The sequence below is a fragment of the Paroedura picta genome, chromosome 7 (genome assembly GCF_049243985.1).
Source record: "Paroedura picta isolate Pp20150507F chromosome 7, Ppicta_v3.0, whole genome shotgun sequence".
Taxonomy (NCBI): domain Eukaryota; kingdom Metazoa; phylum Chordata; class Lepidosauria; order Squamata; family Gekkonidae; genus Paroedura; species Paroedura picta.
Window position 1 is genome coordinate 21,586,108 of NC_135375.1, and position 15,726 is coordinate 21,601,833.

General features: G+C 45.4%; 1 protein-coding gene across 1 annotated transcript in view; it reads right to left on the reverse strand.

Annotated features, from left to right (window-relative positions):
• The window catches only part of RICTOR (RPTOR independent companion of MTOR complex 2), an 82,044-nt gene extending 68,542 nt beyond the window's left edge, over positions 1 to 13,502 (reverse strand). Inside the window, exons 1-2 of the mRNA XM_077347019.1 lie at positions 13,338 to 13,502; positions 13,119 to 13,166 (exon numbers count right to left, since the gene is read on the reverse strand). Of these exons, the coding sequence (XP_077203134.1) occupies positions 13,119 to 13,166; positions 13,338 to 13,386 (97 nt within the window). The 5' untranslated portion in view covers positions 13,387 to 13,502. The remainder of the gene's footprint in view (positions 1 to 13,118; positions 13,167 to 13,337) is intronic.
• Between the last annotated feature and the right edge of the window lie 2,224 nt (positions 13,503 to 15,726).

The window sequence follows — 15,726 nt, forward strand, 5'->3', positions numbered from 1 at the left end:
AGACTTGCAGGACCCATGTGCACCAAAATACAAACAGTTGCTGGTAAGGGCTGGCCAAAGCCCATAGCCCAGGCAGGACACACCCACACCACTCCACCCCAACCACATCTTGCAAGCCTCTACCATCATTTCTACTATCGCTGCTCATCTCTATATTACAATGATTAGCTCTGCAGGCAAAAATAGCTGCTTTGGAGGGTAGACTCTAAGGCATTGTACCATTTTAAGGTTCTCCTCCAAACCTCCAGGAATATTTCCAACCCTGAAGTAGTCAACCTCCAGGTGGAGCCTGGAGAGCTCCTGGAATGACAGCTCATCTCCAGACTATAAAGATCAGCTCCCCAGGCAGAAATGGCTGCTTTGGAGGGTAGACAGGGTTGTTGTTCAGAAGAAAAAATTAAGGCCTCCCATGCAGGTTCCTTCACAGCAGGCCTGAAAGGAAGGGGGTGAGGAATCCTGAGCAAGAACAGCAATCGGCCCTTGGGGAGGGGAGATTCTACCAGTAGGAGTCTTTGGGACCTTCAGCATGCTGTCAGAAGTATGAAATACTTTTTATGTATATAGATTTGAGATTTGTATGAGTTATTCTGTTTTGAATTCTCTCCTCCTCTGTTCATTTTGAATGATTGTGACTGTCCGGTTCTGGCCCTCTTGTAACTGCTTTTTTCTTGCTGGTTCTTCCTGCTACCTTTCATATTTATACTCATTTTTCCACAGGTCTAGTAATGTATTTTAATTTTTTTTAACTTTCTTCCTGAAGGTTCATTCCTATTTGTTTTAGTTATGGTAATTTAAAGCTTTAGGATGCTTTGGGCTGATCCTGCATTGAGCAGGGGTTGGACTAGATGGCCTGTATGGTCCCTTCCAACTCTATGATTCTATGCTTCTAAAACATCAACAAATTGGAAGCCACCTTGATAGCTAAGAAGCTCACAGTGTGGGATATAAGTATATATATTATGAATAAAACAGAGGATCACTAATCAGTCTGGTAATAAAGCAGCCAGGACACCTAGAAGTCATCTTGGGGAAGGAAGTATGACTCAATCTGCTCTGCAAGCACAAGCACAAGCTCAAATGCTAGCACCTCCAGTAGATCAGGTAATAGACTTGAAAGAACTCTACCTGAGATCCCAAAGAGCCACTACTAGACAATACACTGACTTGAAGACAGTGAGTTTATTTTCTCCCATATGAGCATCCCATTACATATAAATACTTGGAATAGGATTTGGTATGGGTGTTTTATTACCAGATGAATGCAAGGCTGGGATCCACAGAGCAAACCTGTTTCAGGCACAGCACCTTGTTTATGGAATACTCTCCTCCATGAAGTCTGTAGAACCTGCAGTTCTTTCAAATGCAGGTTAGTCATTTTGTTTTGCCAGTCCTAATGGCTTTTTAGCTCTTTGGGTGGTTTCTTGCTCTGGATGCCTTTAATTTTTTTTAAAGATTTTTTTAAAGGTTTGTTTTAGATACAGTAAAACTGAAAAGTATTGTAAAGCCATCATGTGGGACCCATTCAGGAAACAAGGCAGGATAAAGAAATGCTTCAAACGGAGCCAGCATAAAAGTTAGTATACAAAACATGCACGTTATATATACAGCGTTATACTTCCTTGTGACTTTCACTAGCCCATAACACAAAATGCATTATCAAAAAAGGAACATGGACCGTGACATTGCAGAAAGATATTATTTACAAAACTAAAAGGGCATCTTTGGCTACAGTGTATTAATTGCATGCCAAAATCTTTTAAAGTTGATGACGGCCTATACTCTCAGTCATCTGATTGCTATAAAGTCTTAAGGCCTACAATAGTGCATCTCATGGCCTGTTAATTTTAAGGCAGACTTTCATTTCAGCTGACATATATTAGGCAACGCTTTGGCAGAGTGCTCATCAGGCAATCGACATTTAAAGATTATAAAATATCTCCAAAACTAATATTTGGCTCTCTGCCATTACAATAACATTCCCATACCATCAATCTTCTTGTGGTGTGACAAGCCTTGGAGTAACCCAAATGTTTGGTTGCCATGGTACCTCAAAAGCAGAAAGGTCCAGAAATGTGTGAATCTGACAACTCAAAATTTGATCAAGCCTAGTGAAAGCTGAAATACAGCCTGAGCTCTGGTGTTTTAACATCCATGGTAATACATGCTCTCTAAGACAGGGGTAGTCAAACTGCAGCCCTCCAGATGTTATCTGGAGGGCCGCAGATTGACTACCCCTGCTCTAAGTATTGAATTTTTCATATTTATAATGCCACCTTTAGACTAGAATTGCATTTTACATAAAAGATGTGGTGCATGGTGCCTCACCTACAAGACAAGTGCCAAATCTTCTGGCCACAATATTTTTCTAGTCTATGAGAAAAGTTACTTTTTCAAATTATAGATTACAGCCACCTGTCACTGGGAAGTATAAAGGATTTGTGATTAGTAATGTTAGAGAAGAAACATTTGATCTTCTAGAGACGTTTTACTACTGCGGGCAGACGGCTTTTTTGTGAGCGTCTTCAAAGAATATGCTACAGCAGGAGAACAGAAAACTCAGACAACAACTGCCTCATTTAGCTAAGCAGCAGTGGGCACGCTGAACAAAACTTTCACAGGTATTTATGGCACATAATTTAGATGAAGTTTATTGTTTTATTAAGAAAAGGACTGTAACAGCAAATGCCTAACATTTTCCCCAACTGCTGTTTTGCTTGAAGGCATACACGCCAAAATAAAATGCATCTGATTGCCGAATCAATATCCATTTCTGAATACGTTGGAAAAGATGTAAGAATACGACAAGGCCTTTTCTTTCCATGAACAGCAACTGTTCCTGGGTATGTTTTGCCAATAAAAAGAAAAAAGAGAAGCATTTAAAGTAATCCGGAGAAGTACTTGCCCATATAGGATTCTAATTAGCTATTTTAAAAATACTTTTATTTTAATAAAATAGTAGAGGAATCAAGCTCGAACTCTTCCTAGAAGCTAAAATGACTCAACGAAGCCTATTGTACTTTAGTCACATTATGAAAAGAAAAGATTGACGGGAAAGACAATATTGCCAGGAAAAGGTGAAGGCATCAGGAAAAGAGGAAGACCCAACATGAGATGGATTGACTCAATGGCCCATTATGCACAGAGTGGAAGGTCCGCATTCGGGGTGGAATGGCAGCAGCTAAAATCACCAATTATGCACGCTGCAGGCAACAACCGGGCACAGAGTCAAGGTATGCGGCTGAAAAAGCCGCATTAGTGAGATGCGGAAGAAAGTGGAGCTTCCCGGGACCAGGGCTCAACCAGAAGTGGCTCCGGAGTAGCCGTGTGCACAATCGGATACTCTGGGTTTTGCCGCCGTTGCGTTCTGTCCCGTGCGTACGCGGTTTGCTTCGCTTCTTCCTCCTCTGCGTTCTCCATGCCGCCGTTTCAGCGGCCATGCAAAATAGGCCAATAAGGCAACGGTTCTCAACCTGGGGGTCAGGACCCCTTTGGAGGTTGAATGACCCTTTCACAGAGATCGCAGCAGGGAAAGCAGCTTGGCGGGGGGGGGGGGGGTACCATCTACACAACAGCCTTGCGGGGTAGATTGAGATTGAGTGTTCATCTGTCTGGAGCAGCATAAAAGAGTGAGATCTGCATGTTGGGACAAGAGGCAGAAATGAACTGAGAAACACTGGGAAGAAACCCAATTTATATACAATCATGAACAGTGGATCTTCATGCCATTGGTCAGTTTTGGTTTAATTTCTGTGAAAGAACACTTGTATAATTTTATGGTTGGGGGTCACCACAACATGAGGAACTGTATTAAAGGGTTGCAGCATTAGGAAGGTTGAGAACCATTGCAATAAGGGAAGCCAAGGCCCTCAGTTTGCAAGACCTGAGGAAGGTTGTTAATTATAGATTGTTTTGCAGGTCATGAGGTCATACAGTCACCATAGGTCAGCAGTGACCTGAGAGCATTTAACACACACACAAAGGCAGGGGGAAAACATGTGTTTTGTTTAAGGGGGGGGGTCATAATTTCCCACTTATCAAACCACTGCTTTTCCGGATACAAAATTCATTCTACCTATTAAATGAAAGTACAGAGGTTGCTAATTTTCTCAAACATCAGATCCAAAGGACAGTAAACAAATACTAAACAGCAAAATGTAACTTTACAATAAACAAGAATGCACAGCTTGTACATACATGTGTGTTTGAGAATGAGAGAGAGCACACATGCCCAGGGCCTCCTTCAAGATGCATATGTCAGAAGCTCTGAGACGTTCTTCTGGACACTGCTCCTGGCCTCACTGCTAGGCAGCACACAGAGAGCACTCTCCCATGACATTTCAGGGCTAGGAGCAGAAAATTCAAATGGCAACAACTCTTCCAGTAATTAACATGGCACAGAATCTCTGGAAATCTCCTATGAAAGCCCCACTAAACAAATGGTAACTCTGGAAGAGTCCTAAGCATCCCCTAATCCAGGGGTAGTCAACCTGTGGTCCTCCAGATGTCCATGGACTACAATTCCCAAATGTTGGCAGGGGCTCATGGCAATTGTAGTCCATGAACATCTGGAGGGCCACAGGTTGACTACCCCTGCCCTAATCTACCATCATGTCAGAAAATGTGGTGTTGCACTAGTGCAGTGGTTCTCAACCTTCCTAATGCCGCGACCCTTTAATCCAGTTCCTCATGTTATGGTGACCCCCAACCATAAAATTATACGTGTCCTTTCACAGAAATTAAACTGAAACTGACCAATGGCGTGAAGATCCATTTTTCATGATTGTATATATATTGTTTTTTTCCTCGGGGTTTCTCAGTTCAGTTCTGCCTCTTGTCCCACCATGCCGATCTTGTCCTTTGCCACTGCTCCAGACAGACGAACATTCTGGGCCATTCCGCACTCGTCCAAAATAGCACAATGGTTACAAATTGAAATCGCTAAAGTTTTGCCATTATGCACAATGTCGTTGACAATCTGCAACACTCCTGAAACTGATCCGCAAAAAGCGCTTCGTTGTAGCGCTTTCAGGGAAATCCCAAAAAGTATATTCACCCTCTGGAAAGCGCTACACTCTTGCAACCAATCAGCAACACTAGCGAAAAAGTTCTGTGCGTTACCATTGTTGCGGTTTCTGCAAAGTCCCGCCCCCTAGCTCTCTCCTCTGATCTTCCGGCGAAGCGATTGCCTTTTTTTTTTTTCTCCGAGCGAGCGGAGATCAACGCACTGGTGAGCCTTCGTTTACCCAGCGAGGCTTCCCTGGCTGCAGAGCTGTTTTAAGTCACCAAGCACGAAACAACACACAGCCCCATTTGCTGGTTTATTTTCCCTTTATTTTTTACTGTATTTTCGGCCGAAAATCGCGCCCGTACCGGGGGGGGGGGGGGTGTATTTTTTTTTTCCACTCGGGGGGAGCGTGGCAACGATGAAACGGCAGCTCAAACACCACCTGCTACCTAGATGGGTCTCTCCGTTGCAATGAATCAACGCAGATTCGTTGCAACATGTTTTTTTTTTAACTTCCTTAAAGGGAAAGGGGCTTTTGGGGATCATGATAATGGCCACCCATTGGCTGCTTGATGGCCAGGGGAGGGATGAGCTCGGCAATATCACTTCCTGGCTAGCAATTTTTGCCGAGACCGGAAACCTGTGGGAAACGATAGAAACGCAACTGGATTCCACTACAAAGCCAGGTATGCATAACAACGAATTCCACTATTAAAAATGGTGTTTTTCCGTCCCGCAACCAATTTGCCACATAGATCCTGGTGCGGAATGGCCCTCTATCTTGATCTAACCTGCAGGGCTGTTGCGTGTATGGCACACACCCACACCCCCCCCCAAGCCAAGCTGCTTGCCCTGCCGTAACCCCTGTGAAAGGGTCATTCGACCCCCAGGTTGCGAACCACTGCACTAGATGGTCCAGGCTAGCCTGATCTTGAGAGCTAAGCAAGGAGGGTCATGGCACAGAGGCAGGCAACAGCAAAGTACCTCTGAACTGAACATCTTACCATGGATACCCTATTAGGTTATTCTAAGTCAGCTGCAACTTGATGGCACTTTCCAGAAGAGCTGCGGGCCCTGACAGAACTCTCAAGGTTCCACAGGGCCTGCAAAATGAAGCTTTTCCACCAGGCATTTGGTTGAGGCTGGGCTGAAGCCCTGGGGTATTCGATTGGGTCTTCCCTTCCCCTACTTTCCAGGGCTTGGTATTAGAGCAGGCCCAGAGGATAACAACCTATCCCAATTTACATCTAGGACACTGTTTGATCATACAAGTGACCACAGCTATGAGTCATTGGGAAAGGAGGTTTTAGATTATTATCACCACCTAACTGTAATTGTAATGATTAGGGGTATTGTGATTGTTTTAAGGGATGTTTTAAATTGTTATATGATGTTTTATTGTTAGCTGCCACAAGTCACTAATAAATAATAAATAAATACTCACAATCTGAAAGTATGACAGCTTCCGTTTTCAAAACAGAACAAATTAAAATTCAAAGAAATTTATCCTTCATTACCTGCTGGACAGCTTGCATTCAAGACTTTTCTGTAGTGACAGGAGCACAGTGCAATGGGCAGCATTAAACTTGAACACCCTGGGTTCAAACCCCTGCACGTTCATAAAACTCATTCACTACCCTTGGGTTAGATTATTCACTCTCTCAGCATAGCCAATGTCAAAAAGCTGTTATGAGAATCAAAACAGGCTAGCTGCATGTATATTGTCTTTTGCTTTTGAAGAACTGCAGGACAGAGATATGATACACATTTTTAAGAGTTTGTGTTACTCATTGTCCAGCAAAGCACTTCTTGCAGAAATGTTGCAAATGTAGTACACAACAGTTACCTAAATAAAAGGCTGGGGCCCACCAGAAGCACCCACAAAAGAAATGCTAGAAAAGAAATTCTCCATGGTGTGAAATAAATCTTAGACTTATCTTAGTGATAAATCTTTCATTAGAGGACCTGAGAAGCAACGATAGCAAACACTAGATTAAGATGAACAATACCATAAACAGATAATACTATGAAATTAGCTTTAGAAACTTCTGCAAAATACCAGTCACTGCACATATGCACATAGTATAGCCATGGGAATGAAATAGGTATGTTCCAAAATCCGTTACTGTCGTCAAACGCCAATTTGGTTGGCATTGCTAGACAACCATTTTATTTAAAAATTATAGCTCTGCCTTTTCCCCAGACAACTGGGACCCCAGGCAATTAACAATTGTAGAAACCACTTAAGCTATAAAAATAGCCTTTAAGCAAACCAAGAGACTATTAAAGAAGTCAACAAGACATAAATATTATTTAATAGTCAGCTGCTGCAGAACTAGAACAAATGACCAGAGCTCTCAAAAGCTTCCAGAGACACTCCTAAGAAGTTCAGTCTTGCGGACCTTGCAAAACTGCTATAAAGATGAGGGCAGCAACAAATGCACCCTCAAGGGGTTGGCATGATCAGTATTGCTATTCAGATAGAACCTGCTGCATGGGTTCAGCTTGGAATAGACAGCCCACGAAGAGCTTCACTTATTTATCTTGTATAATACCCTCCCTTTAAAGGTAAGCATCAGCACGTTGAAAGTGGATCTAAAAAAATATGGGGAGCTAGTGCCATGTTTGTAAAATGTGTTCCCTGAAACTGGCCCTGCTAACAAATGCTTTGTCACATTCTACACCGTAATTTTAAACTAGTCTTCAAGGGCAGCCCCACACAACACACATCGGGACAGTCAAGCCTCAAGGTTATTGCTGCATCATGAACCCAAGTGGACAGACCAGTTTCAAATAGGGGGCAAGCTTAATGGCCAAATGCAGTAGGAAAAAAGCACTGTTAACTGCAGCAGACTCCTGCTTATCTAACAATAAAATGGGCCCAGCAAAATCCCCAAATTCTTTACAGTGTCCAAGGAAACCTGAACTCCATCAAAAGAGCACAACCCTGTCAAGAGCAGATGCCTGTCTGACCAGCATGACCTCTGCCTTATCAGGATTCATTTTCAGTTAACAATGTCTTATCAAATTGACCAGGATATTCCCAATGGCTGCTCTTGAGTCTTGTTATCTGGACACACAGCCAGGATTCTGGAAAGCAGCAGGGTTTTTCCCCACCAAACCATCAGAAAGCAAGAAATTCTTCTCACTACCCACACATGGGAGCGAGGATGGTCTCTCTTTTCTTGTTCACTCATAAATTGTTGAATGCTGATAGCAACTTGGCAACTACATATGTGCAATCATGTCCATGTTGCATTTGGATTTTTCTTTATGATAGGATGTTTGATAGTATAAACCAAAGAAAGTTCATCTGGAATGGCAGCACACATCCCATGTCAATCAATCATGCAAGATTTAAGAGAGTTAAATGACTTATATAGAACTTTGTGCATTTTTAACCTGCAAAATTATATTGTTTGCACTTATATAACTATAACCTCTAAATCCATGGTCCTGATCCAAATCAGGCCTCTGTATGCTCAGGCAGATGCTTGAAAACATGCTGGCAATTCCTGACATTAAACCACCAGCTTATTGTCTAAGAAAGACAACTTTCTAATTTTTTAGTCACTCCTTTCTGGCATTTCGAGTAATTCAGATTTACTGTGTTTTTAAAAGGCAAGTCTGCATAATTTTTGACCCAACAAGCCAATTTCTGACCACTAAGGGTTCAATCAATTATCAATTTCTTAGTCTGGCAAGACTCCAAACAAGCTGAAGTCACCTTACTGAACCACAAGCTGTGCAGGTCAAGAACTGTGAATGACTTATTATATATGATACAGAATAAAAGAAATTAATGGCATTTAAAAATCTGTCAGAACTAACTGGAAATTACAAAACAAATTTTGCGTCCGGTAGCACGTCTAAGACCAACAAAGTTTTATTTAAGGTACGAGCTTTGTGTGCACACACATTTCCTCAGATACAATGTCAAATGGCAAATTGTATTGCATATTCAGAGAGATATCTTTCTTTGTGCAAAGTCATAGAAACATGGGAAGCTGCATGTCACTTGTGCATATTTACGCCCCTTCAGCATCATATGTGAAGGAACTTCAAGAACTCCACCCACTACAGATAACAGATGTGCTATTGTTTCCATTAATTATTTATCCAAGAATGAAAGAGGCAAGCCAACTGCTTCTCAACCCACCATGAGCTGCTGAATCATTTTCACTTCCACGTCTCATTCAGTTCTCAAAAGTGAAAACAAACCAAGGGCTGAGAGTGTTACCCAAGGATCACTGAACTTACCTTGTAAAGAAAAAGCAAGTGCTGATATTTGCTGATGCTTAAAAACTAGCAAAGAAGCTTCATCCTACTTAACTTGAGAATGTTTGCAGCAATGTATGTAGGATGGTAAACAAATCAATCTATTTCCCAGAGAACATATATATAGGCTAATTATCTGAGAAGAGTTTGAAGACGTTAATCTCAACACATTTGGTCATGAAGGTAGAACGTCAGTTATGAAGACAGGAAGCCAACAGGAGAGTCGTGGCTATCCAGTATTGAGCAGGGAGTACCACATGTGTGGCCGTCTGTCCACTGGACAGAAATTGTGTGTGCTTGACCCTTACAGAGCAGGTCTGTTCCCTTGGGCTGCCAACCTGGAGAGAACATGAGAAAGAGGGAGGTATGCGGACAAGATCTTCAAGGACCTACTAAAACAGTACCATTCCTGTACTGACTGCTGTTGTGGAGACTGAGGCCCACAAAGTGAGAGGGCACCAGGCTGAGGAGGAGGGACATAATCCCTTAGAAGGAATCCCCTTAGACAGATGGCAGACCAGTACCCTCTCAATCCAAGGATACCCCTTCCTGGGTTGGAGGAGGAGGTGGGCTTTTGATAGTGGGCAATTCAATTGTTAGGCATATAGAGAGGTCTGTGACAGGTGTTCTGACCACCTGGTGACTTAGTCACCTGGTATGAAGGTTGCGAATGTAACACGCCATCTAGATAGTGCTAGAGAGAAGTCAGTGGTTGTGGTGCACAATGGCACTAGTGACATGATATGATTTAACCTGGAGGTAAGATTTAAGTGAACAGATAGAAAATTCAAGGCCGGAACCTCTAAGGTAGCATTCTTAACATAGCTATTGGTTCCACATAGAGGGCCAACTAGACAAGGACAGATGATGGATCTCAAAGCATAAATGAGAATGTGGTGCTGGGGGAAGTTCTTTGATTTGTTAGGCACTCAGGAACCTCCTGAGACAAACCAAACTGGTACAAAACAGATAGGCTTCATCAGAACTAAAAGGGAACCAAACTGCTTAATATCAAGAAGGTGGCAGAGTCACTTTTAAACTAACTTTGGAGGAAAGCTGACAGGAGCTAGATAACTATGTATAGTACGGTAGTGGCTAGATACCAGAAAAAAATCACAGTTGGTGTAGTTCAGCAGTAGAATTGGCTGCCTAGGGAGGTGGTGAGCTCCCCTTCACTGGCAGTCTTTAAGCAGCAGCTAGAAAGATATTCTTCATGGATGCTTTAGGCTGATTCTGCACTGAGCAAAGGGTTGGACTAGATGGCCTGTATGGGCCCTTTCAACTCTAACCTCCAGTTTGGGACCACTCAGTACAAAAGGATTAAAGTCGAATGCTGAGGACAATATTGCTCGAAGCACTGTAAAACTTAGGAGTGAGAGTAGGACAACAAAGGAGGGTCATTTGCACAGACAAATGGTCCCACTGATAAAGAGAGAAATGTGTTTTAGGTATCTATATGACATCACTAGAAGCCTCTAAGCCAGTTTGGGGGAGCTATAGTACTTGATATTAAATGACAATTTAGACTTTGTGGGTATCTTAGAAACAAGGAAAAAGGGAGAAAAAAGTAATAGGATGCAGACTTCCCTAGATGGAAGCTCTAAAGCAGGACAGGGTCAGACATGTTGCAAGAGATGCAGTACCATATATAAAAATGACAAAGTCAAATGAGCTAGAAAATACTGAGTGAATGAACTTTTGCTTTCAAAAGAGGGAACTACAAAAATGAAGGAACTACTTAGAAGGAAGCTGAAAGGGAAACACAAGAGACAACTCGGTAAACTAGTTGCGGCCCAGAAAGAATGACTTCCTGAGGTCAAGAAAGGTACAGCCACGTCTAATAGTTAACATGCACAAAAAGTAGCGCTTGAATCACTAACAAAGTTTCTTTAGGGTATCAAACTCAAGCAGAACTATATACAACCTTCATCACTTCCCATTTTCCAGGGGAAGGAACCAAAGTAACATAAATGAGATCTTTGCCCAGAACCCTACCTAGCTATCTTTAAAACCTTTTAGGGAACTTCAATAAATATAGGCAATATATAAGATGTATTGGATAAAGTACCTAGATCTCTATCATTCTATATATGAGGCAAGTTATGCAACTGGCATTTTTAAAACAGTCATCTCCTTTTGAATTATAGCCCTAGACTATAAGTCTTGCTATATCACACCACACTCAACTAGGAACTAAATTGTATTCGTTGTTCACACACAGCAGCATGGAAGCTCCTTTCCTACAATCAAGTTCCCCATCACTGCAGTCACATTCTGATGGATCTTCCCAGGCAAAAGTTAGCTGGACCCCAGCAAAACTTGCTTTGAAAGCGGTAGCAAATTACCGTAACAATATGTTTGAAGCTCATTTTCCTTGGTACCACATACTATTTTGCCACTGCTTAAGTAACTCTAGTGTTGTCATATGAATACACATCAGCTGATGACACATGTAAGCATAAAAAATAGTTTGTCATTAAGCATCTGCAGCACACAAAGTTCAGGCACCCTACTGTATCTAAAACAAAGTGAGTATGTTAACTGACTACTACCATGGTCAAACAATTGAACCTTCAGAAGTAAAATCAAGCAAAGAAATAACTCCAACACCACTACATGTTAACTAGCTTTAAATGTACACAAGGTACTTGGACAGTGAAGCATATTTAAAAGAAGCACTGTACTTTTCCAATAAGGAAATAAGACTATATGTGGATACATGAAACAAGCTGCTTTATCAAATTCAGGAACCATCCAAAGGCCTTTCAAACACGTCACAATTAAGAAAATCCAACTGCTGCTTCTTAAGAACTCCATCCAGTCATGCTAGACACCAGCATGCTCAGGGAGACAAGGAGGCAGGAGTACATCCCTAAGTCTTTCAGAACTCAGGCTGCGATGGGCTATTTCCAAGCAGATCACTGACAACACAGAAATCAATTTGCAAGCCGAGAGCGTAGGAGGAAACAGGATGCCATGGGGAAAGGCGGCTGGAATTTACATACTGCTGGCTACATCAACGCACAAGCACGGCGAAAATCCCAAACGCTGTTAACAGCCCCATCTGCAGCCAGCAGACGGTAAATAACGAACCCGCAGCAGGGCAAGCTGTACAAAAACAAGTCTGGGGGTGGAGAGAACATACCTGCCAGTAACCCATTCGCTGCTCCTTCGCATCAGCCCCCCCACCCATGTCAAGCCTGCTTCAGGAAACAGCACACCAGGACGAGCCCTCCCCACCCAACCCAACCCCACCCCACCCTTGCGCCTCAGCCATGACCTGCTCGCTTTCTCATCTCACGCCTCTAAAATGCCTCCACTTGCCGGGAGGAGGAGCGAGGGCTGCCCGGCAGCCGGCCTGCCGCTTGCTTGCGGTCCTCCATTCAAATGCGCAGAGCCAAGCCGTCCCGTTTCCACCAAAGCACCTTTCCCCCTCCGCTGCCCGCGAGCAGGATGGCCAGCGAGCCCAGAAAGGTGCGAGGGGCGCGCGTGTCATGCGTGGGTGCCTTTTACTCGCACCACAGCCCGAGCCCGGCAAAGGGAGGCCAGGGGAGGAGAGGCTCTCACAACCAGCCTTGCACACGGGTCTGCCCAAGCCGCGCAGACCCACCCTGGCCTCAAGGGGGCTTCACCCCCTCCCCTAAGGGTGCAGAAGGGCGGGGGGGGGGGTAGTGCGACGAGGCTGAGCCCCACCTTCGGGTCTCCTCCCCTCCCACCCACCCACCTTCGCTTTCTCGGGGCAGGAGGAGGGGGATTCCCAATGGGCACCGGTGGGGGAGGGGGAGGTGTTGCTACGGGGCCCCCCTCCCGTCCCGCGCAGGGGCCCCTCCGTTACCTCGGGTGAGATCCAGGGGGACGTTCTCCTCGCCGCTGTCGTTACGGCCTGTGAGGGGAGGGAGGGAGAGGCAAGCGGGAGGGAGGAAAAGGGGGTTAGCGGCGGGAGAAGCGGCCGGCGCCGAGCCAGGGGCGCGGAGCCGCTTCTCTCTCTCTCTCTCTCTCCCTCCCCCGACCCTTCCTTTCCCTTCCTCCCGAGGACGCCCGGGTCCCTCCTCACCTCGGATGCGGAGGTGCCTCAGCGAGCGGGCGCGGAGGCTCACCGCCATGTTGACGGCCCCGCAGTCACAACACCGGAAACCTCGCCCGCTCTCGCGAGAAGAAGACGACGCCGCCCGCCTGCCCGCCGCGGCGCTAAAACGGCGGCCGCCTCAGCGCGCTGCCCGAGAAACGGATGAATGGAGGGAGGGAGGAGGAAAGGGCGGGAGGGCCGCGCCAAACAGCCCGCGAGCGAGGGGGGAGGGGGGAGGAGGAGGAGGAGGAGGAGGGGGGAGGGGGGAGGGGGGAGGGGGGAGGGGGGCGGGGGGCGGCGCCGCGCCTCAGCGCCGCGCCTCAGCGCCGCGCCTCAGCGCCGCGCCTCGCCCCCGCTCTGCTCCGCCGCTTTGGCTCCCGGCGTTGGTGCCTCTCTTGGAAGGCATCGATGAGCCTCATATCTTTACTTCTCTCCCTCTCTCTCTCCTGAGGGCTTTGGCGCTGAGTCACCCGCGCCCGGGCGAGGGAGGAGGGTTGCTGGCCGACAGCAGCTGCAGCCTCCGGGGTTTGCTCGCAGGCGTCTCCTCCGACATCGTCTCTGGCGAGGAGCGGCAGCCTCTCCTCTGGAGAACCGGGTTGGGTGGGCATCGGCCGCAGGCAGCCGGCTGGCCGACCTGGGCTCAGTCCCCGTTCTCTCCGAGCTGCTCCCTCAGAACGGTTCAGTCAGCCTCGCAGGGTCTCTGCGTTCCTTGCAGATGGGTTCAAGTGGGTCGCCGTGTTGGTCTGACCAGCAGAACAAATTTAGAGACCACGGGTAACTTGAAGACCAGCAAGGTTTTATTCAGGGTATATGAGCTTTTTGTATCCTCAGATATTCCTTACAGTCCCCTCTTCATTGTGTTTCCCCTGGGATAAGGTAATGAACAGTAGCATGTAATGTATTTTAGAATGGAAAATGAGGATCTAATCCTCTGATTTTAGGACAGGAGACCTAACACAGCAGGGCCTGTCACTGATGCTTCTGTGCTTGGGTGAAGATAGATGGGGCTATTAACAGGTCTCTTAATTACTCTCCTCTACAGCTGGGGACACATCTGTCATGAATCCCTAATCATGACATTGCTACTCCCTCTATTATGTTTTTTGAGCTGGAGTTGAACTCAAAGGACTGATGACCTGACAGTTTATTATTCTAGCAAGGCTTTTGAATCTGCTAAACATCTTCATTGTACTGCCTGTTTGTTAGATATTTTCATGATGCTGCTTACTAATTTACTGCTAATCTACTCACTCCTTGTATATATAGTCCTGAGATTTCCATTTCATTTTCTCAAGTGTGAATGCTCACATCTTGAATAAAATGTTGGCTTCAAAGGTGCTATTGTTCTGCTAACTGTCATGGTTAGAATGCTGGGCTGGAGACCATGGAATAAAGTTTAATTCAAGTTATAAGCTTTTGTGTGCCTGCATGCTTCTTCATATAATGTGAGCCAGTCACATATTCCTACCTAAGTCATCCCATGGGATCGTTTATGACAGGGATTCCCAACCCTTCGGGATCCCTAGGATTTCTGGAGGGGGTCTGTGGCTTTCCCCCTCCTGTCTTAATGGACTCAGCCACAAGTTAGGGAAGAAGAGTTGGTTCTTTTATGCTGCTTTTCTCTACCCAAAGGAGTCTCAAAGCGGCTTACATTCACCTTCCCATTCCTCTCCCCACAACAGACACCCTGTGAGGGAGGTGAGGCTGAGAGAGCCCTGATATTGCTGCTCAGTCAGAACAGCTTTATCAGGGCTGTGGCGAGCCCAAGGTCACCCAGCTGGCTGCATGTGGGCGAGTGCAGAATCGAACCCGGCATGCCAGATTAGAAGTCTGCACTCCTAACCACTACACCAAGCTGGCCACTCCTATTGCTGCCCCCTTTGGAGCATGAGTTCTCTTGTGGTTTCTGTGCCTGGGAGGGGGCAGAGCCTGCACAACTGCTCCTGCCTAAAATTGCCTCCTGTCCCTCCCCCCTCTCCAATCCTCCTCCAGTGGGTGGTGAGATCATTTTCAGTGACATGTCCCTACTGGGAAGCAGGGAAGTGTGGCCTGCTGATATCACTTCTGGGATGCCTTGAAGCCTGTAAAATTATTTCAGGGTTTCCTCCATTGTCAAAAGCTTGAAATGGGCTGGTTTATGATGAGGGCAAAATGGATGAAGATGTGCACCACTCTGCTCTCCTGGGATAAAAAAGTAGTATACTAAATAAAATGGTAAATAAAGTTTTAAGGCAGTACCGAACACGTGTTTACTTCAGGCAAGAGCATGTTGCCGTAAAACTTTGAAACTGCAAGCACGGGCAAACTTAGAAGATAATAATGGCAAATCTGCGGCCAGATCTTACCTGTAACAGCGTCTCAGCATTTACATTCTAGA